Source organism: Acanthopagrus latus, chromosome 1, assembly GCF_904848185.1.
Source record: "Acanthopagrus latus isolate v.2019 chromosome 1, fAcaLat1.1, whole genome shotgun sequence".
NCBI classification, from domain to species: domain Eukaryota; kingdom Metazoa; phylum Chordata; class Actinopteri; order Spariformes; family Sparidae; genus Acanthopagrus; species Acanthopagrus latus.
The window spans coordinates 20,492,374-20,516,661 of NC_051039.1; the positions used below are offsets into that span (position 1 = coordinate 20,492,374).

Sequence of the window (24,288 nt, forward strand, 5' to 3'; positions counted from 1 at the left end):
GCATAAAGAGTCAAAATTTTAGATTCCACTTAGTGGCTTAGGTAGCATGGGTCAGCAGTGGGTGGTCTCAAGGTTTAATTATGCACTGTAGAGAAACCAGAACAAGTGGTACAGCTACAGCTTTTCGCGCATCTTCACAATTTTCTTCATCCATTTCACATTAAATTAGGGAGAAGAAGTGTACTCAAGGTTTTCTGAAGGGAGTACTTTACACCATTGTAGGAAATCTTCAACGTCTTGGCAATTTCTTGCATGGACTGGCCTTCATTTCTCAGAACAAGAACTGACTCATGAGTTTCAGAAGAAAGTTCTCTTTTTCTGGCCATTTTGAGAGTATAATCGAACCCACAAATTCTGATGCTCCAGATACTTAACTAGCTCAAAGAAAGGCCAGTTTTATAGCTTCTCTAATCAGCACAACAGTTTTCAGCTGTGCTAACATATTTGCACAAGGGTTTTGTAATCATCAATTAGCCTTTTAACATGATTAGCTAACACAATGTACCATTACAACACAGGAGTAATGGTTGCTGGAAATGGACCTCTGTACATCCATGTAGATATTCAATTAAAATCAGCCGCTTCCAGCTAGAATAGTCAATTACTAAGGGTGTCATGACTTCAATTTTAAATCGAAATTGACCTAAATTAAGTCACAATCTTGAACTTCGCATTAAAAAATGGAATTGTCTATGCTGCCACACCCTCATGTCATGTCCAGTTGGCTTGCCAAGTGGAAAAAAAGACACGTGTTGAAGTGCTGCGAGTCAACCACCTCTAACTTTGCAACTAGCGAAGCCTGTAGCGATTAGCTACAGCTAGTCAAACGATAGCATGGTGTTACACCATTCCTGGCTCCTAGACCGTGGTTGGGGAGCACAGCAGAGATGATTTCCACCACGTTTATGTTTACCTTCGGGGTGAACCCCTTTCACGTGTTAAGCTGGTCAGGAAATACTAACAGGGAGCTTTGCTGTATCTTGAGGGGCCGTCAGCTTTACTCACAGCCAAACTGCAGCCTGTAATGTACACTTATTGCTGTTGCCACTACTGCTGCTGCTTCTCCTTCTTCTCCCATTCATTCACGAGTATCTCCACGTACACACGCTCGCTCACTAAATAAATTGGTCATAAAATGACAATAATATAATTTCTCTGACACTTTATCGTCCAACAAAAATTAGTTATTGTGCAGGCCTAGAAATAAGTACAAGCTGGAGAGATTAATAAGGCCAACAATGCATAAGCAATGACAAGCAAGAAAGTTAAATCATATCAACAAGTTCAAAGTTCACATTTAGTCAAGTCAAAGACCACATAGTAAAAATGGAAGTGGAAGTAGCAACCAGTAAGAGGGAAAAGAAGAAGACGACACCCCTCTAAGATGGCCACCACTGGGCTTCATCTCTAAATCCATCATGCTATGAAGTGTATTTTCTCCTAAATATAATAATACATCTTGCAGTCATTTCCCAGTAATATCCTCTGCTGTCCTCTTCCATTTTACAATTATAAGAGACTTGATACTTGAGAGAGTTGAAACTTGAGACTTGACAGAGAATTGAAAATCACTCTCTCGAGTGATGAATGAAATATGAGTTTTGAGGTTAGACTCGGGCAAGCATTACCTCAATATTGCAGTAATTCAACACATATTGCCTGACTGAGCTTATTACCCTTAGAACACTAGCAGTTTGTGTTTCTTTCCCGTCTCATTGTAACCAAACAGCCGATCATCGATGCCAATGACTTGGTAGTCAAGACAATCTAAGCAAAAACTGGGGGTTTTATTGTCAGTGACATCATGTACACCATCATCCCCGTTTACAAAAAAAAGCCCTTCTCCGATTCACAGACTCCCATCACAGTTGCTTTCGTGAACGCTATGTTGCAGGTATCCAAACGTAACAAAAATTTCACATATGAAAGGCTCACTTTAGAAAATACATTTTGTCAAAACAGCAAACACATTTCCAAACCACTACCTTCTCATTTTTGATAATAATAATCATACTTACCACCGGGGACCCCTCTCCAATCAAAAACTAAATTCAAAATAGCCTGTATTGTCGCATCCTTGTTTCTGGGTACAGAGAACAGGGTGTACTGACCTGAATTCACTTCTTCTGCCAGTACTGTAATATCAACAATACTTGGTGAGAAGAAACAAAGAGACACGAGGGTGGCAACAGCTTATGTGTAAAAGAAATGATAGGGAGAACATGTAAGTGATGGGTCTGGACTGACTCAAGGTCAAGAATGCACAAGCCTGTCGCACTACCAGGTCAGATGACCTCCTCTTTTCTGCTTCCCAGGTGTGTTCGTGTCACTATTAAGTGACCTTTAGCTCTAAGCCCTCAATTTAGTCCCCTTATTCCTTTAACTTTACACACCTGCCTGGCATGCAGACTGAGCCGATCTGTCCGCAGTCATTATTTTTAATGGTCAAAGTCAGGGCCAAGCGCACAATGCACGTAGAAGCATATTAGAAATACAAGTGTAATTGGCCTAGTATGCTACCTCATTAGCCTTTGGAAGCTAACACTAGTATTAGTGCCTAATAACTGTGAGCTTAATGTGCTCCTAATTAGCCTTATAAGCCATTCACATTTGTTATTCGCTTCTGCTTAGGTGAGCATTCAGTCTCACTAGACCTATTACACGGAGAAGAACAGCAGCTTTTCAAGGCACTTTTAATAAATATCTCCAAAAATACAGCATATATAGCTGACTTAATCATTCAAAGAAAACACTAACTACCCACATGGGTTATCTTAAAATAGAAATTCAACCCAGGTAAATATAATACATACAACCATGAGCAGAGTTTTTAGTGGGATTAGCTATATCTTAAAAAACAATATGTTACAGTGTTTAAAGGTTTAAAGGGAAAACAGGAGGACAGCTGCTTTGTAAATACTACAGAGAATTTTACATTTATTGTCATGGAAACTTTAACACAGGATCTAAAGATTAAATGGCACTTTATGGCAACTACCATGCCTAATAATTGTACTTTATCATTTTTATACATGATATATAATGTTTAATGGAAGCTACAACTTAATGTCCAAGTCTGAAGCTTTTGGTCTGATGCAAAGTGCTACATTAGTTTGATGACTCACACAGTAGAGTGTTCTCTCCCCCACAGAGAGAAGATATTACTAACATATGCAAAGGAAACACTGATTACTCATACTGTTGCCTAAAATTAGAATTTTACCTCAGGTAAATGTGCTTCCAAAACTATGAGTGGTGTGCAATTTGTTGCGAAAAAGTAGGGCCGACAACAGTTATAAAAGTTATATTTGATGAGCAATAAATTGCTACATTTAACATAGGAGAATAATTTGAATACTGCTGCTTTGTGAAGGCTGATCTATGGAATTCACATTGCACACACATTTGTTAGGATTTCTGTTCATACATAGACACTGTACAACATGACATCCAGTAAACACCTTATGTAATGACCACCAGACACTTGCACTGACATTTTATCACAGCACAACCTTGGTTTGATAAGCAGTTAGACTTGAATGGGCTGGCACACTGACTAAAGAGCTCATTTCAGAATGAGCTGGCAATAAAGCCACTAGAGAAAAGCTGCTGTCCAAAACCTTTCTTGTTTTATTGCCTGGAAAGAAATGCATGCATTAAAGCTTTACCCCCTGTCCAAGTACTCTGAATGCAGCCTTATGGGCTGTGATAACAGCAATGTTACTTCTTCTAGCCCAGCAAAGCTACAGCTGTCTTACCGCCAACTGCAAAGTGGTGTCAGTCTCACAGGGGAGATGGTGAGCTGGTTGCACTAATCATACCATGCTCTGAGCTCGGCTGGTGAGACTAATTGGCAGGTCAATAATCTGAACAGCTGGGAAGGGGAGTGACCAATGGTTGCTCAGTTGAAATAAGGGTTGTAACAATCATTGCAAATCAGGCTCCTAGTTCAAGAGCCTTCTCTCACTCTGCTTTATTTATTTCTACCTACAGTAAGAATCAGACTATGATTTAATGGCATACCATGTGTGGGTATCAACTGAGAAAAAACATCTTTTTAAATAAAGCCTTGCCATGGTTTTACAGTAAATTTACATATTTTGCAGGAAAGACAGAGGAGAATGGCTTCAATGATAGAAAATGAAGGAATTTTATTATTATTATGTACCATAGTCCCCCCAAAACTGTTAAACATCATACAGTATCGGGATGTGGATTCAGGTTACCTCTCCAATAAATCAATTTGAGTAAATCAAAAAAGAAATGCAACATCACTTGGACTGAGATGACAGGTAGTCACTACACGTGGGTTTTACCAGTTTGAAACAAGATGACATTCCCAAAGCACAATGATTGAAAATGCTGGCATTTAAAATTATCAATCTATTTGTTCCTGTGCGTCAACACAAAATGACTCACTTCCTTTTATGACTTAACTTGCCCCACTGCTTGAGTGATAAGTGAAATTATGATTGGCTTGTTGAAGGTGTTGAGAAACAATTTTACCACCCAATTTGATGCTTTAAGATTGCTTACTGCGGTAATGAGTGAGTGTTTATCTGTTGATGTTGTTGAAGAGTTTACAGTGATAACAAGGCTGCCGATTTCATCGCTGTTTTAGACTCAGTCTGAAATCACAAACATTCAATCATTACAGGGCTCAAAGAAACAAATAAAGACTCTGGTTGGCAGGTAAAGCGATGGCTTTTAGCAATTCTGTTTCTGTTTTAATATTTACCATTTAACCACTGTGTATATCAAACTAAGTTTAAACATCATGAGTGATTGCAAAGGCAGCAGTGGGGTGTAGCATGTGAAGAGACCAGAAGATGCACCACCTTTTTTGCCTGAAAAATCTGAGTGCATAATTACTGATCAATTACTACAAAGTCCAAAAGACAAGGGGAGTCTTGGCACTGATCAACTCCAACATGATCACAGATTAGAGGTGTGAATCTTCACATTTAAAATGATTCTTCTGTCATGCATCTTCAATTTTGTATTTCCGCACGCACTACTTTTAGATAAATCTACAATCCCTTTTGGTTTATAAAGTCTGAAAATCAGACAACAAAAGCCTACACTATAAAAAGCTGCATCTTATATTACCAGTATCTGTGTGATCCATCTCAGTACATAAATATTGGAAAAAGAATACATATATCCATCTGTAGTCAGGTTTGGGGCATAACATGCATGTAACAGGATTGCATAATTAAGATACAAACATAATGTAACTACATTACACTACAGTTACAGCAAAATATCTAATTAGATTACATATACATCTGGTAAAGGAAAGGGATTACTAACAGGATTACATTTTTAAATGAAGAACGATATACTTTGGGGCTTACATAATTGGTAGAGCAAACATCCCATGTACAGGGGCTTGCTGCATGTCACCCCCCCCCCCTCCCTCAACCTGTTTCTGGTTATCTCTTAAACTGTCCTATCAATAAAGGCCCAAAAACAAAAAATAAAAAGAACAATATACTAGCCTGTATCTAGGGGTGAAAGTAACAAATGACAACACTCTGCTGCAGCAGCACGCCAAGGTTTCTGGAGGTAACATACCAACACAGTGGAGTAGGGAGTAATTTATGGATTGAAGATTTGGAGACAAAAAAGCCAAAATAGCGAGAGAAGACAACACTGTCAACAGTGAAAATTATGAAGAAAAGACGGAGGACGAGTGCCCGTGGCCGTACCTGGAGGAATTTTTCATGTACAGGGGGAGAAACGGAGACAGCATCCAGATGCAGTGCAAACTTTGTTTGACCTCTACGGTTATGTCAGCTTACAAGATTTCAGCATCTAATCTCAAAAAACACATTGCGATGAAGAGGTTTTACAACTGTACTTGTATGATATTGCTTTCTTATTTTTCCTGTGTGTTATGGTTATTAGTTTGGCTAAGATATGTCTGCAAAGACATTGTCACTGCCATTGGTTAGCCTGATATTAAAATGAGACAGAACTAGCTAACGTGTGCGTGCATGCATAATTGTGCTACAATTCTTAAAAATGTTTTATCTTAATATTTAGACAACCACTGTCATTACAATAAATGAAATCTTAAATTAATCATTTAATACTCACATGCCTAAATTCAGCAGGCCTATATTTTGTGCTACAGTGACGCTATGTTATATGAAACTAGAACACAAATTGCATCCATTCACAATTAACCATGTCATGTTAGCTTGTTGGTAAGGGGGGTAAATATTGCTCCAAATGTAGGCTAGTTTAGCATGGAAAACAGGGCACGAGCAAGGGGGCTGTTCTCCAACTTAAAGACACCTGAATGAAAATGTTTTTGTATGATAAGTATTACCCCTTTACAGACACATCCACTTCACTCTAATCCCCTGCAGTTTTGTGCAAAACCCATGTGGATATTTTGTGTGCAGTATTTATGTAATTTTGCCTATTCTATCTTATTATTCCTGCATATTGGAGTCCTTAAACATTATTACAGTTGGATAAATTGGGGCTGACCGGAATGCTGTGATTCTTGTAGAGTCAGTGAACCCAATGTATTCATGTGTGTGCCATCTGTTTACACTCACTACCTCATAGTAGTCATATCATTGCAGTAATTTCACTGTCAGGTGAGCTGTTTTTGATCTTTTTCATTGTCTATCACAGTGACATGGATCTTAATCAGTATTGGCTTATATGTTGCCTGATATAAATTTAATGTGGAATGTAATGTAATTGTTTTTTTTTCTATTTGTTAGCTCTATGAGCAGCATTTTGTGTGTATGTTCTTCATTTTCTTAATTTGGTTTTGGTATATACATATATTTTGCTCTCCAGGATTCAGAGCTGGCTGCAGCTGCAGTCCTCTTACCAAAGTTCAAGACCTCCTGGACTGACAGAGCAGATTTAATAGAGGCTGGTAAGGCCAGATTTTTTTTTCAAAGATTCCTATGATACCATTTGTGTGTATTGTTATGTTTGAACAAATGGAAAAGTGAATATACTTAATAACATCTCAGTCATGGCTCACCTAATAGGTTGTCAGTTATTGATGATCTGTACTTAATACCAAATAATCCTTTTTGAGGATTAGCTGATTTAAGTTTGTGTGTTCAGGAATACTCACTGAAATTTAAATAACAAAATTGCGTTATCTATTTGCAATTACAGCCTTGACATACATCAAACAACATCTTGAAACGATGGCGCATGAGAGAGACGATCAGCAAACGGAGTCCTCTGATGAAGAGGATTTCTTCTACAGACCAATCTCTAGAAGGCTGCGAAGTCCAGTTGAGCTTGATGGTTATCTTGCTTGTGCCACAGACACCATGGAGCTGCTGCTCTCCTTCTCAACCATTAAGATGCTCTCTCTCAAGCTGAACACAGCTCTGCCTGCCTCTGCTGCATGTGAATGACTTTTTAGCTGTGCTGGTCAAATCTTCACAGCCGAACGAAGCCGGATAGACTCTGTTAACTTAGAAAACCAGCTCCTGCTGAAACTGAACAGAAGGTTCAGAAAGTGAAGTGTGACAGAAATGCTAGTATGTCTAAGAGTTTAAGACAATTACCTGCCTGTTGTTTGCAGTGTATTGGGAAAAGTTTAAACAGTTTTATGCAATTTCAAAAACATTTTTGTCATTCTTTTAACAAACAAATTCCCGGCATTATATCTCCATTTGTTTACAAAACAAATTGCCTCAGTGCAATTTGTCTAAATTGCTCGTCTGAGAAACGTGCTTTGAAAACAGATATTTTATATGGGTAAATCGAATCAAATGCCTGCTGTTGATGACGCAACATGATATCCATCAGTTAAAAAGTAATAAATACTCTGAGTGGTTTTTTTAACACCAGTACTTTTACTTGTAATTGAGTGCAATTTAAGCAATGTAACAGTACTTGAGTACAAATTTTTAGAACTCTTTCCACTTCTGTTTGTATCCATGCACCTGTACACACACGACTTCACAAGTGTCACACATTATTCACTCTGATCTTGAAAGGAACAAAATACACAAATGCCATAAGATATGGCACTTTTGAGGTTGCAAACATCACAAACGTGACTGATGCACAATCTCAAAGTTTGATGACAAAGCTGATCCCCTCAATTCCTGGCTAGTTAGTTGAGCTTGCTGTATTCTTTTCCTGAAAAGTGCCAATGTGGTTAGAAGTTGTTGCGAAGCCAATTTACACACAGCGTGCATCTTGACCAGTTTATGCTTCCCAATATGTTCATAAAATCCAAAATGTCACCAGATGTCTGTTTATAGAATACTAAGTGCATTGAATGAGTAGCCTTAAAATGCCTACAAATCATTACCCGTGTAAAAATAATTAATTCTGCCCTCTCAGTTGTGGTTACTATCGCTCCAATGACATCAAGTTACTTTTAATAAGAACTGAAGAGTTGTGAGAAACAGTGGGAGACAAAGTGAGAAACTGAGAAGGAGAAGGAAACAGACAAAGTCTGACACGAGATGGCATTTAGCATTTATACTGACTACAGCTGTATGCTAAACAGCTTCAGTTCATCATGTTACATTACCGTATTCACCGTGTGTGTGTGTGTGTGTGTGTGTGTGTGTGTGTGTGTGTATGAATGTGTGTTGAATAAGATATTTTGGGGCTATAAATAACTTCTCTGTTGGACAGAATTGTACTTCCTACCAATTCCTAATGCAAAAAGGAGGAGCATGAGCTCTAGGGATGGGGCCGATCCAATCAAGTATCGGTATCGGGTCCAACCTGCTGAGATTTCCAGTCCATGAGCCATGTCTGTGCTTTAACGTTTTCTGCTGAAATGACTCCACAAGTGATTCCTGCCGGCTAGTCTGCTAGCTGGCCACAAACTGTGGAATGGAGGCGTGGCTCAATGAGACACAACATTATGAGACACGTCACTGTTCAGGAAATCTATCCCACAGTTTGCAGCCAGCTAGCAGGTTAGCATTGAGCAGCACATGTCTTCTGTGTGGACATATTTTACACTGCAAAAACCACAAAGCAAGACATCAAAATGCAATGTTTGCAAAGGCATTATTCAGAGAGGTGGAAGCTCCCTCGCGACGTAAAACACCACTAATGCAACAGACATCTAAAAAAGCACCATGTGAAAGAGCACAAGAAAATTTTACCCAGGGGGTAGAAAGATGGAAGGAGCCATTAGGAATCACTTCTGGAGTCAATCCAAAAGCAAGATAAACTCCAAGCAGACGACGTGAAAGCTAAAGGGATTACCGAGAAGTTGCTCAACTTAATCGTACTCGATAACCAACCGATATCAGTAGAGGAAAACGCAAGATGTCGCAGCCTGATTGAACACTTGCAGCTACGGTATAGTTTACCAACCAGGAGATACTTATTAGAGACTGCGCTATCTGAACTATACAACTGAGTGTAAACCAAGTTAGCTGAGCCCTGAGCTTTACTACAGTCATTTGGACTTCAGATGTGTGCCCAATGTCATATTTGCCTGTAGAGAGGAGTTTATTTCAGCCTCATATAAAATGATGATAATAATAACAATATTAAAGCAAACAGAGCTCTAGTATCGGAAAAGTATTGGTATTGGTAAATATCCAAATTCCGGTATCGGGATCGGATTGGAAGTGAAAAAATGTGGATCGGTGCATCCCTAATGAGCTCCTTCTAGAACTTTTGCATTCAGGGGATTTTTTTCAACCCTAATAATCAGCTGAGCCTAGAGGTTTGAGATCCCAGCTCCTCACCACCACCACACCTCCAACTGCATCTGTAATACAGCTCCATGGTCTCCCAGGTTTTATTGTGTTTGACTGAAAGTGAATGAGAAGCAGGAGAAGAGCCAGAGAGACCATGGTGAGTACTTGACATTCCCTGGACAAATAAATGCTTTCAAAAGGCTATGTTAACATAAATCAATAATTCATAACTCATTCGATTATTTCTAGGTGTAGCATTACCTAACAAGGTCTCACTCTGGCCACATGAGCACTGTTCTCAGGTCAAATGGGGTAAGAAAGATCTCTAGGAAATCTGCCCCGTCACAGTTACCCTCTCATGACAAGTATTTTCAATAAGGCAGTCTTTTGACAGCCTCTCTACCTTAAAGACAAAGACAGAGGAACACACAGACAAGCACGCGTGCACACACATTCACAGTCTTTAGCCCTATGCAGAGTGTTAACAGGCCTTCTGCCAGTGAAGCAGAAAGACTAAGAGTTTAATAAGAGACAAACATCAGATATCTGTGACAGACACACACATACCTACACATACACAGAATTGCGAGGACCTCCACTATAAAGTTTTCAATCCAACAACGTCGTCAAGGCTGTGTGTATGTATGTGCATATGTGTTAAGGAGTATACTTGTGTATTTCTATGTGCACTTGTCTGTTGTATGTGAGCTTATGTATGGCCCGCGAACCGTCACAGCGACACAGGTCTGTCTGGGAGGATAAGAGTGAGACGTCTTATCAGCCGCAAGCCAGACAGACACCCAAACACACATTCTAAGACACACACACAGTGGGATAATACACCACCTCATATCAGCTATACAGCAAGACCTGTCACATGGGGGGGGAGGGCAACTGGGAGTGTGGAAGGAAAACAGTAGAGGCATGGAGGACGAAGGGGGAAGTTGAGGAATAAAGAAGATGGAAAGAGGGATGAGGAGGGAGAAGTGACAGAAGAGAGAAAGATGAGAAAGGGGGCAAAGGAGACAGTACTATTATGGCAACATTTCCCTGTGGAGATAAGAAGTGATGAGGAAAGGGCAGGGATGAATGATCAGAGAAGTATGCTGGACATTAGCAGTTAGACTGTCCAGAAAGCTAGTTCAACTAGGGATGCACCATATTGGATTTTTGCTGATATCGGGTATACTGATATGTTCCACCTTATTTTGGCCAATTGTCAATACCAAAACCAACATCTCAAAAGGTTTTTTTAATCTCATTACCGAAGAGATTAACTCTGTACTGGAACTGACATATTATGCTTACTTTTATCAACACTTCTCAAATTATACACGTTTGCTGGGCAAAATAACATTTAAAAAAGCAGCCATACAGAAATCAATGAGTGAGTCAATGACTGACGAATAGACCAATGTGCTGGTGCTGGTGTCATATTAGCTGGATAACAGAAATTAGAAAGCTTACCATGTTGACAACTCAAGATGTGTGTAGAAATGTTTAAGTGATGGCAGTATACATGAGTGTGATTACTTAATTACGACTAGCTGAATATCTTGTGGCATCTACGTATATTAGATTTTTGGAACTGGTAGCACCAGATTGGACCCCAGTCATAACTGCAAAGTGAATAGAAACTTGATGATGTGAATGCTTTATACAAGTCAAAAGCAGGTAATCCTGGAAACTTTAATATGATATGAATAAAGAAATGAATAAAGTGACTTTGAGGGCTTATGTCACAGTAAATGATTTATTGACTGTATGGTGGTTAATTGAGTGAGTGGGTGACTGCTTACCTAAGGTTAAGTAAATGACTGATTCAATGGCTGATGGCTTCCTGAAAAGAGACTGAAGCCACGACACAAACATCCATGGTCTCAATTAGGGATGTCACGATCAGGTTTTTTTTACCCCAATCCCGATCTGAGTCTTTTAATATTTAAATAAAATGCCAATAAATAAAAGCCAATACCAAGTCCCCATCCGATACTTTGCCTTAACTTATATTTTCCTGAATAATATAGCTGCATTAAGAAAAAAGCACCTGCATCCAAGCTGTTCCTTAATAAGTTTTTATTTTTATTTTGTTGAAACCACATATAAAAAGAAAGTGGAGTTAATGTAATGTCATGCCAGGATGGTTGAGCATACTGAGGATTCAAAAACTCCCTGATCCTCCACCACGGAGATGAGCTGGTTATCCAGAGCAATGAATTCATTTACCTTCTCTGTAATATTTTATTGCACCAAGTTTGTAGTATTAAGTGCAGCTCGTTTGTTACCCCCTCATGAAACGGTCGTATTGCAGAAGTTACATGTCGCCATTGGACTGGTCTGCTTTCGCTTTCTAATTCAAAATGTTTCCACACTGCAGACATTTTATCCACAGGTTAGCCAGAGTATAATCTATGTAGATATAAACATTTCTGTGTCTCTGTGTGGAGACATAGAGGGTCTCTGAAGGCTAACTGAGCAAAAGAAAGAAAGACGTTTTCAAAGGAGCAAGTCTATCTTGCTGATGAATGGCATTGAGAAATTCATGTTCACAACAGAAAGGCAACACCCTACACTCCCCCAAATTTAACAGGGCTGGCTCAGAAATTAGCCTTGGAAATGTCAGTTGTTGAGTTGGGAGGGAGGGACACATGGGTATAAAGACAGCAAAGGAGACTAGGAAAGCAGTAGAGGAAAAAAATGTGAAACAAAGAATAAGAAAAGAGAGAAATCATTTCATGACACCACATAATTATAGATATGTCAAAGAAGTGCACAGAGATGGGTGGTTGAAGCAAAAAGACACAGGAGAGGTGACAGGGGACGGGAAAGGGGTGTGTAAGGGGATGGAAAGCTGGAGATGGAAATCCTTTTGCCACTCCGAAAATTTGCTATAGAAGTGCTTGAAAGGGGAGGGAAAATGAGGAGGAGGAGGAGAGGGAGGAATAACAGAGGGAGAAAATGACTTGGGAACACAGGCCATCAGTCATTGGGAAAGCAGGCTTGACACTACTGCATCAATAATTCAGATGACTACGGTTAATGAGCGAGATCCAAACAAATCACCCCTGAATTCACTGAGAGAACATTGAAACATTTCACTGCACGAAATATGGCACCATTATGGTTGCTTTTTAGCTGTAGTTTGGGCTGTATTGGCAACACACAAGGGAAAGTGGTTGGATACAATATTCATCATTCTTGAACCCTTGAAACGTTCACATTTATTTTCATGAGAAAAAGAGGACAGGGGGAGTCAACCGAGAATGAGCATTGGCATGCATGCATAAAAGTTTAAAATCAAGGGAAAAGATCCATTTGACAAAAGACTAAAATAAAAGCAGAAATAAAAAAGACTGATAAAGTAGATCCAAAAGAAAGGAGTTTGTTGTCTCTGTGAAAGCAGTGAAAAAGGCTAGAGTGCAGCCGACATATAGAAACATAAAGACAAACTGAGACAATTTAATCAAACTACACTAGTACCAGTATGGTACACACACACAGGCACCCAAAGTAAATATCTCCTTGCCTCCCAGCAGCACCTACAAAGCATGGGACAATATTGAAACTACAACCCACTTCCCGCACATTTGATATCAGGTATCCATTTATACAATGTTGTTATTAAATTGGACGTTAATGTCGGGCTTTACATGCAAGCTACAGTAAAGTAACTCAAGTAGAATATAGTACAGATTGTTTGATAATCACAAAGTTAAAAATTGTCACACTATGTTAGCTCCAGTCTGGACGACCAGTCTAAACACAAACTCAGAGGACGGACTGAGGACAGCATCATTACTGCTTTATTCTTGGGGCTTTTCATTACCATGCGCTGGCTAGGCTTGACTCTTTTTGACACGCCAGCCAAGCATGGCAGGGATTGTCACTTCTACCCACTTGAAGGTGTGTCTTTAACGATGATTTGCTTGTAATGAGTAGGGGTCGAAGGAAAAATTGTAAATACTCTTTCTTCTGTGGTAGAAATCGCACTTCAAATGATGAGGGCACTTGCAAATGACATCATACAACCGTAAACAGTTGGTACACCTTTTTTTTTCTTTGTTTGTTTCACAGAATAGAACTAAAACTCTAGCAAGGGGAAACCTCTCGAAACTAAAAGGAAAAGAAGTTTGAATTTGAATCTAATACACACATTTAAACATAATATGTAAAAAACGTAATATTCATTTTTTGTGAGGGAAAAGCTATCCTTTCTCACACTGTGCCTTTTTCTACTGTAAAATCCACTAGCAGAAAGACACAGCGCAGAATGCGTAAACAGAGGGCCATTTTTTGCCTCAGATGAGCAGGTCAGACAGGAAACCAAGAGTCGATAGTGCTTACACAGTGTTAAGCTTCATAAGCCCCAGTCTAAACTCAGCAAGTGGCTTAGGTTGTGCCCTGAAGGGCCTACCTGGTAGTTTATTGCACCTCTGTGTGCAGAGGTAGCAGGCTCTTATTATTCCGATCCACTTATTAGACTGGTCCCATGGTGCGGTGGCAAGCCCACTACTTTGCAATCTCTATCCCTCTGTAGATATATATAACTCTCCAGATATATAATTCTCCTTGCCTCAGACGCGCTGCCCTGGACCGTTTTTTCTCTCCTTACATCCCCTGACTCCATATGCCTAGGTATAGGAAGTGCTTACATTGGTTCTTTCTTTGTGCTGTAGTCAGCCTTAAGACAGAAACACAACACAGGCTAGATATAATATCTAGCGGAGCTGGGGTGATGAACGAGGGGGTATTGAAGGGATATAAATATTCTTTCTTTCTCTGTGACTATTTCTTCCACTCCCTGAGGGGCATATAGTTGGATTTAAAAAGGGAGAGGTCCACCACTGCTGCCCAAACATCTTTTATTTTATTTTATTTATTTATTTATTCATTTATTTATTTATCTATTTCCCCATATCTGTCACTGTTTTGATACCTTATGTATTCCTTGATTTTCCATCTATCCTGAGTTGCTATACAGAAAAAAATACGAAAAGGAATACTTCCTGATCCTTTCTTACACATTAAACTTTCTAAGGCACAAACATCAGTGGCCAAAAGCCGACACTATCAGCGCTCTGGGGTCTGGCTTTGACTGTAATGCCATTTTCCATTGGCATGATACAGCACACTTTTCCTGCAAAGTGTGCTACTCTCTGCCGATCGGAAATTTCACAGCAAACTCATAAAGCAAGATTACCAAGCTGACCTGCTCTGCCCTCGAAGCACAGCAAAAGTATGATTGTGCCCATCCTCAACTGAACTTTACTGTGAGTCAAATGATTTGCCACAGAAGTGAATCCATGCAGACAAGAAGATATTTCAGACATCAGACATCAAATTTACACTTAACGGAAAGATTTCTATCATACATGACTATAATGTAGGTTTAAATTTATAGTTCAGCATTTGATTGATTTAACCCTGATCATAAGTGATCAGGCTGAAACAAAACTATAATCATATTTGTAGCAGTAAGTTTGTAGTCCACTTACTTCCTCACACCTCAAACTCAAAATTTCCTACTGCTCCTTGCTGCAGTGAATTTATGGTAGTGCCACCTTACTTCATAACTATGCTGGTTTCATTAAGATTCCCTGCAGTGTTATGGTCTCGTTTGATTTTGTTGTAAAACAAAGGAATAGTGAATCAACATTATGGAGTCAATTTACATTACACAACCAAGAGGGTTTATAAAAGCAATTGTAAGCCCTACAATACCCCTTATTGTGAAGCACATGCTGACAATGTTGAATTAGCCACCAAGGGCTAACTATTTGCTTGATAGAAGTCTGTATTAAATTCTGTTCCATAAAAGTGTAGATAATAGGAAGAGAGATAAAAACACAGTTGGGCTCCTATTTGCTAGCTAAAATGCCAAACAACAGCAATTCCTACATTATATCCAAGTTGAACCCAAAGCCTGACATCAATCTGTTTTCTCTTGCAGCCCTTTCCCCTTTTCTCTCTCTCAAGACTGCAAAGGCAGACTGGCTAAAAAATAAATCGAGTGCAGCAGTGAAATGATCATGACAATCATGATAAAGTCTGCCATATAGCTGTGATTCTAATGAGTAAGTACACAACCAAGCACAGGAAAGAGACAATGGCAAACAAACAAATAATAATGCATTGACTACTGACTAAAGATTCGAATATCGCTATAAAAAATATGTGAATGCTTGAATGCTTAAGTAAAGTTTTAATTTCCTCTTAACCTTACCCAACCCCAGAATTTAGAGTTAAAGCTTAGGATGGCCAGGACAGCAAGGAGGGCAGAGAGGGAGAACAGAAGCTGGTGCGATGAATACACAATGCTGCTTCACCATTTTGTCCATTTCCAGCCAAATAAGATCTTCCTCCGCCTCTGCCTCCTCCACCTTCTCTGCCATGGCCCCAGGCAGGCAACTGGGAAAGAACATTTCTCACATTATAACCCCTCAATATCTCTCCTGTGGCTCATTGGAAGTTTGCATGTCTGGGTGTGTATGTGTGTGTATGTGTGTGTCTGTGTGGCCAGCTCTGGTACTGCTACCTGGTGCAGAGTCACACTCAGATTTTCCAGTCAGAATGGTCCAAAGTTAAATGCTTGTGGACTAAATTCTTAACTCAAGGGATAGTTAAAGATAGCTGCAATGTCAATGCAAGGAAGCAAACTAATAATAGCTGGATGCATTTCAGCTGGGTACGTGATAGAGAAATGCTTTCCTGTCACTAATTAGGTAATGTAGAGGTGTCCTTGAGCCGGTCAGTGTCCAACAGCAGATTGTGGGGCAGATTCTTGGTGTAATTTTGTGAACGTGAAGCAAGGCATCGCTGAAAATAAGCACTGATGCCAGTAGACTGCTGCTGGCTAAAAAAAGGTAAAAATAGCAATTTAAGACAGCATTTGTCATTAACTGTAAAACTGGAATTTTAAACTTCTAATTACAACTGTGAGCGATATTACAATTTGGTTTCATTTATTCATCAAAACAATACAGACAACTGTAAGCTTTTCCCACAAAGCTTTGACAGACTGAAAATGAATGAGACAGAGATCTTCTTCAGCATGTAAATATTAGCAGATCTTGACCAAAAGTACTGACAGATCAAGAGTCCAAGTTAATCAATCTGCTTGATTTAACCTTGTAGATACTGCATAATGACCGTTAGTTGCATCACGTCCATCAGCATGCTTTGTTTAAAACTAAACTGCAAGACATAACAGCATATATATATATATATATATATATATATATATATATATATATATATATATATATATATATATATATATATATTATATATATATATATATATATATATATATATATATATATATATATATATATATATATATATATATATATATATATATATATATATATATATATATATATATATATATACATACACGTTACCCCTTCATAAATTAAGTAATTCAAATTTGTCTTGACTCAAAATAATCACTTAAACTGTCACTACAAAAAGGAATGTGGCTAAAGATGCCACTGTTTCAGAAAGTCACCTTTCCTAAATGTAAAATTACAAAAAGTGAGAAATATGCGCTATTTCTTGCACATCGGCAACTCCTGTGCTTATGACACATACACCTTGCAAGCCATCAACATGAGTGGTAGAAACTGGAGAGCAAATATGTCACACTCAATTATTCATTCACGGCGTCTCCCTCATTCGAACGCCATTTCATCAGGGGCTAATCTGTCCATTTATTCATCTGCTGATTCTTCCACTCAGTCAGCTCTTTCTATGTCCATTTGTTAGCATATTTTTTTTTTTTCATTTGTTCAAATATTTGTGCACCTGTCATGTATTTGTCCATGCATTCTTCAATCTGTCCACTCAGTTTTCTATTCATATGCTAAATATGCTAAGTCAGCTGAGAGGAAATGTGCAGATGAGGTGGTGCGGGAGTAGAGTCACAAAGGCACTGACTTGATATTAATAAAAGTGAACACTGATGATTGATATCAGTCACAGACGTGAATCTCATGGTGACAGCTATTAGATTGTTTCTTTGGCTAACCAATGGAAAGTAGTATTGTAGCCTACACAACTTACAAATGGTTTGAGTGGTAACTATTTAGTCAATTAATCAATTATCATATTAATATCAATCAAGACAATTCTTTCTGTCAACTAACTTTTGATAACTGATAATTTGAGCCATTTTTCATGCAAAAATCTAAAAAATGAACGTTCATCTTCTAAAAGGGGAATTATATAGTTTTGGAGACGATATTCAAAGTCAGAATTTTAATTTCTACAATATCAATGAGGAAACGGTAAAAACGCTCATCTTTCCCATAAGTGAAAAAACAAGCTGTAAATAAGGTCCCCAGAACACAGTTTGAAGCTAGAAAGTTGGCAGGGTATACAAAATATAAACAAAATAAAAATGCATGAAATTTGCCCTTTAAGGTCAGTTTGCTTAATCAGTTTATTCAGTCATGCAAACAAAGATCATTTGTTTATTTAGTTTGTCAAGGCATTAGTCAATGAGGATCTTTTTTTCTGACTAAAATGCATTTCCCCAAATTACATAGTGGACCTTTAAATGTCAGGATTTGCTGCTTTTTTGTCAGTCAGTAAATGAGTGTCTTGTGTTTTAGACTGTTGGTCGGACAAAAGAAGCGATTTCAAGTCATCACTTTGGGCTCTGGGTTAAGGGTGGGAATCAGGAACTCAGAACCGGTTCCGACTGACCAATTGCATCGGAATTGTACGCCTACAACATTATTGATTCTTCTTAACGATTCTCTCATTTTCCTGCCTGTACGTGGATTTCTGGTTTTCCTGAAATTTTGCATTGCGGTACAATTGCGACGACTCAGACCTTCAATTGCAAGGCAGCATCATGGAGAGGAGGATGCAATCTAAAGCCTGGCTGCAATTCACCAAACAAGATGAGGATTCTGCCATGTGTAATCAGTGCAATGCTGTAATATCGTGTAAGGGTGCATATACCAGCAAGGTGCTAAAACTAATCTGTCTACCCAGCATGGGATTAAGTACCAAGAATGTGTTCGACCGCCTGCGTACCAGTGCTTAGTTAGCACTCGTATGCAGGCGGTCGAACTAATTTAATTTATTTAGACTATATTTTCTTTCTATACTATATCTTGTCAAGGTGTTGTTCAGTCTGTTTGAGTTGAATATGGTCATGTTTACAGTCTTGTGCAGACATAATTTTGGGGGGAAAAATGGTTGCTTTTCGTGCAGAAGGCTGCATAGAGAATTGATAAGGACTTGATAAGGAATTGGACTGATAGGCAGAATCGACAATGTCACAGATACTGATAAAACCTTATCAATCCCCACCCCTACTCTGGGTAATTCTGAAGCTAAATTATTTCAATAATTATTCGTTGCAACCCTCCAAACACGTATGGAGAAAGATGATGGAAGAGAAGAATAGATGTACACATTGTTTCTTCATTCTTCTCTGGGCAGTCTGATGCTTTCAGCTCTCTGGTAGTGAATGCTAGTGTAATAAGTTAGACTTTACTACTCCAGAACCAGGTGTACAGCTTCCTGTATTGCCAATGGCCACTTCAGCCAAGGCCATGTTCAGACAGACTCAAGCCCTGAGCGCATAGGTTCAAAACAATGTAGGGTTGTCCAGCCTAAAGTTAAGCCATATGTAGCCAAGCCGCATTACAGCTGTTTTCAATCTGAATCCCTGCTCACAGTGCTGTCGCGAGCCATGGGGGACAGGTTGCCCATAGTCTGTTAAGACACACACTTTTTACAGTTTGAAAATCATGATTCTCATGTACTGTGCCAGTAAATGCCTCAAAACATGAATCACACAGATAAAACATCAGGCTGTCAGGCAAGCTTCTCAATGTGAGAAAGCTCCTCTGCAGATTAGCTGGACTGCATCTGCATGTAACTGGACAGGGGCCATGAATAATTACATTTGGCAAACTAATCCCAGGCTACGTGAGATGGTTGAAAGCTACAGAAAAGCTAATATCTTGTGGATCAAGAGTTAGAGTTAAACACTTACTCCCAGGGTCAAAACTTGATTTTTACCCCCAAATGAATAGCATAGTATTTCTCATTATTCTTGCTAAGAAGTCATACTAAATAAGGAATATAACAAAAGGCAGGAATTAACACACATAAGTGATTAAGTACTACTTTACGAGAAAGTATATAGTGGGTTTGTACATTCCACATACACAGATGAACAAATCAGAGTGATAATCAGGGTTAACTCTGTTTACATGAAGCAAATTGCAATTTGAGGCGGGTTACAGATTTCATTCTCCTTTAGGGAGAATTCTCCTTCTCCCACCAAACACTATTTAACAGTGTGTTGGTATAAAGACAAGAAGCAATCCTACTGCCACAGTGCATCCAGCTCTATTACTATTATTAAAGTATAACATATAGTTATGTTACCAACAGAATATTATTAAGCCATATCAGTAGATTCAACACAAAGGTGAACAGACCACTCTAGGGTTAACTGACAGCTCGAGCTAGCAATCCACAAGAGCTTCCTGCTCACTTCCGTTTCAGGTTAAACAGACCTGCCTTCACTTCAGTGGAGGAACCGCATGAAAGTTTTGTGCACTAAACCAGCAGCAGTCGAAAAGACTGTTCTGGTGCATTACAACAACTTAATGCAGCTTGTCTGCAGCCATCTATTGTGGTTACTTTGATATTTTCGCCAGCATCAGGCGTCACGGTTAAGCTACCGAGAAGTGAGACACAGCACGTCCTGCACTTACGATTTTCAAAATAAAAACCACACAGTCGACAATGCAGCAATGAACTTAATCAAATTAAAGTATTACATGAGTTTCAATAGAAACACTTATGATATTTCAGTAGTGCTTCCCGACCAAATCGACCTTCCACCGGATGCTGTACAATACATATTAGCTTAGCTACATTAGCTTCGTATGCCTCAAGCTTGCACGCTTGTCATATTATCCAGCAAGATGGCAAAGCTCAATCACAAGGGAGACAAAACGTAGAGACAACTCGTAAGTAGTGTCCCTTCCATTGACATCATACGAAAAGCGTTTATTGTTCCGTTTCTCTAAAACACTTCCTGTCCTTCGTAACTGAACGTCCCTAGCTTAACGCTCACCGGCAGACTCAATTTGCACGTAATTTTCATTGATAAATACTACAGTATTCGCTGAAATATACATTTACGCGGTCTACGCGTTACCTCCTTCTTCTTTTGTCCTCCTCCGGGTGGCAGACATAGCACCAGCAGTAGGAAAACAGATAGGACCGGCAGGTTAGCGATGGATTTCACCCAAACAGACGCCATGACGGAAGGATGCTCTGACAGCGAGACACGTCTCCGACAAGTGATTGGATCCTGCGTTGACCAATCAACGGGAAGTACCTGTAAAGCGGTAGCCTCTGGGTTTTGTAGTTTTTTTAAGATTAAAGTGGCTTTACTGCTTTTACATTAATATCTAGAGGTAAAACTTGTCATTTCAGCTAGGGGATTGGCAACTATTGAAGTTGAAGCCATTAGAATTATAACCAAAAGGCTATATATATATATATATATATATATATATATATATATATATATATATATATATATATATATATATACACACACATACATGTGTGTGTGTGTGTGTGTGTGTGTGTGTGTGTGTGTACAGGTCACAGGATAGAGGCTGCAATAGAAAGGCAGATAGATATCATTTGAACCCACAACATTGGTTTGACTTGCTGCCATTTTTTTAGTTGACTTCATCATTATGAATCCATTGAGAATGTGTTTCAGTTTGAGAACACTTGAAAAAGTCAGATGGTTGAGTGAAAATGTCCTCGATTTACTGGTCTGCAGCTGGGCCTGCTATTTGTCAGACGTCACATTAAGGGAATGTTATGTCTGAACTTGAGGACTGCAGAATTTGTCTCTGTTGCTCGCTCCCTTTCTCAAATGTTCTTGGAAGGGTGAGATTGTTGCAGCCCCCCCTCAAGTTAATTGGGGGGGCCAAATGATTAATGAGAAATCACTGGGGGATGACATTTGTCCCTCTCTACCTATGAAATTACATCTAAGCAGTTTGTGACTAATGTAACGCAGCACATTAGTCTTGCAGTAACTTACTTAATCACTGTGTAAAACTTTTAACATTCAGAGCAGTTCTGACTTTTTGAGGGGGTGTTAAGATTTGCTATGTGATATTTCAGATATGTCTGCACTCTATCAGCAAAAAGATACCATTAGGCCTGGAAGTATCACAAAGGACAATGTACTTAGTTGCATTAAAGTGGATATGGCTTTCTCCTTTTTTTCGGCCACTTGGTTTACTTCCCTGGCTCTGACCCAGAGGCAAGAGAGAGGAAGTGGCTAATCTAGTTTACTTTGTTGCATTCGCTCTCTGTGGTGCAGAAAAAAGCTTTCTGTCCGTCTTTCAGATTGCAGGCCTCCTCAGGTGGTACACTCTCTATTGACTCACTTCAGCTCTTAGCGACATAATATTACTGTCAGGAGGTATAACATGTTGGAAATGTACTGACAGACCCTGTTTATCTTCTCTGAACTTATTTTGTGAGTAAATAATGTTGCAGTACAATATAACAATGCAAAAAGCATTACAAAACAAATCCTGCAGGACAATTCCACCGATGCAGGCTGGCTAATGTATACCCAAAGAATTGAGAAAAACAGACACTGGTTAAGAGAAACAATGTAATAGGAAATTGAGGTAGATAGCAATATGTGCACTGATATGCTGATATGTCAGAAAGAACGCATCCCTCCACTATAGGGATGGGTGGGGTGGGGTGGTAATGGCCCAGTAATAGACATGTAAGTGGCTTGTGTAAGTTCTAATGACCTGCTGGAAGAAACCAATGCAATCTTCTGCTAAGTGGTAGCAAGAGCACTACTTTTGAAATGAAACTGAATGGCATTTTAATAAGACAAGCACCCAAATGAACACAAAACTCATAAATTAACATGGGATGAATGAAGTGAGTATTTCAAGCACGCATACACAAACACAGCTGAGAAACGCATGTTGGAATATTAAAGCCAATGCACCGTGAAACAATCACTACGTGTTGCAGTCTTGTTAAACCACAGCTCATTCGCTCTGTAGCAGCTCAATCATGGAAACAATCCCAGACTTGCCGAGCTTGGTTGCCAAATTTGTCAAATGGTTCCCTCGGAATTGCCTCTGTGGTTATTACACTAGAACTGAAGTTTCTGAACTTTTTAACAGAAAGGTCATAGAAGTTAATAAGCTGTACTGCAGATAGCTTCTGGTAAACCATTTTATCTGAGGGACATTTATTCAAGCAACAACTAATGACAGAGAGAAAATAATCTTTAATGAAAACTTTATCGATTCATCTACAGATTACTTCCTCAATTAACTGACTGAAAGAATAATCTGCTGTTGAGTATTTGGTCTAAGTGAGAAAATAATTAAAAATGCCCAACACCATTTCCCCTCAAAGTCCAAAGTAATGTATTCAAATTGCTTGTTTTGTCCAAAACCCAATGATATTCATAATAGTAGAGTACTAATAAAGCAGAAAAAGCCTCATAATCAAGCAGCTGGAGCCAGTGAATATTTGGCAGTTTTAGCAACAAAAAAATAAAATATAATAACTTAAAAATGTACTATTATTTTTAGAATTGTTGCAGATTAACTTAGCTAATCACAGCTAATCACATAATATACTTATAGTTTCAAATAAAATTTGCTGTGATGGAGAGATATCAATATGGAGACATCATGTATTTCCCCTCAAGTAGTGATGTTGAGATTTACTTAAACTGCATCATTTATCCACCATTTGACCCAATGCACATCTATTTTAAGATGTGACGCAGAGGCACGGGGGCATCACACAAAATGCTAATTCCTACATAATGTTGTCTTTAAAACCTGTGATTTTTTTTCTTTATATCATTCTGTGCAATCACAATCGTTTTTCGCTCCCGTTTGTAATGTATCCCCTTAGTTAGCTAATGCTAACAGGTAACTTTCAGGTTGCCTTGTGCTGCATGGCAACAACAATAATAATGCAACTCTCCCGCAGGCGTTTGCTCTCTCCTCCAGCTAGTAGAGCAAAAGGCTGCACTTTGCATCCAAGCCGAAGAATAAAGCTCCTATCTGATCGCAGCCTCACAGAGTGCTGTAAGAGGGAGAGAGAGCAGAGGGACAGAGAGAGAGAGAGACAGAGAAGCCTGTTAAAGTCAGTCGCTGCCACTTCACAGCTGCATCATGGGTCATTAGAGTCGCGGGGCAGGTAAAATTATGCACTACATAGTCAGGATGGATACTTCATTATACTGTAATAAGGGAGTCGGAGAGATATATCTAAAATGAAGAGCAATTGTGAAATGTGAAATGTGAAAACCACTGCCCAAGGGAAATTTACATGTGATAAATCAGTGTACTCTTGTACGGGAAAAGACATTTAGTCTAGTGCTTATAGCCATCCTTGTTTTGATTGAGTTGTGGCAATAAAGTCAGTGAAGTAAGCACCGAAGTTACTCAGAGGGATTCTGTACATTTGCATTTCTGGGCAAGCAGCAGAGATATAAAGCCAAGCATACGAGGGACAGCGTGGAAGGAGAGGAAAAAACTGTTTATGGTGTTAAAAA

At 39.0% G+C, this 24,288-nt stretch overlaps 1 protein-coding gene across 1 annotated transcript in view; it reads right to left on the minus strand.

Moving 5' to 3' along the window:
• The window catches only part of LOC119026272 (tumor suppressor candidate 3), a 68,960-nt gene extending 47,946 nt beyond the window's left edge, over positions 1 to 21,014 (minus strand). Inside the window, exon 1 of the mRNA XM_037110519.1 lies at positions 20,866 to 21,014. Coding sequence (XP_036966414.1) covers positions 20,866 to 20,970 — 105 coding nt within the window. The 5' untranslated portion in view covers positions 20,971 to 21,014. The remainder of the gene's footprint in view (positions 1 to 20,865) is intronic.
• Between the last annotated feature and the right edge of the window lie 3,274 nt (positions 21,015 to 24,288).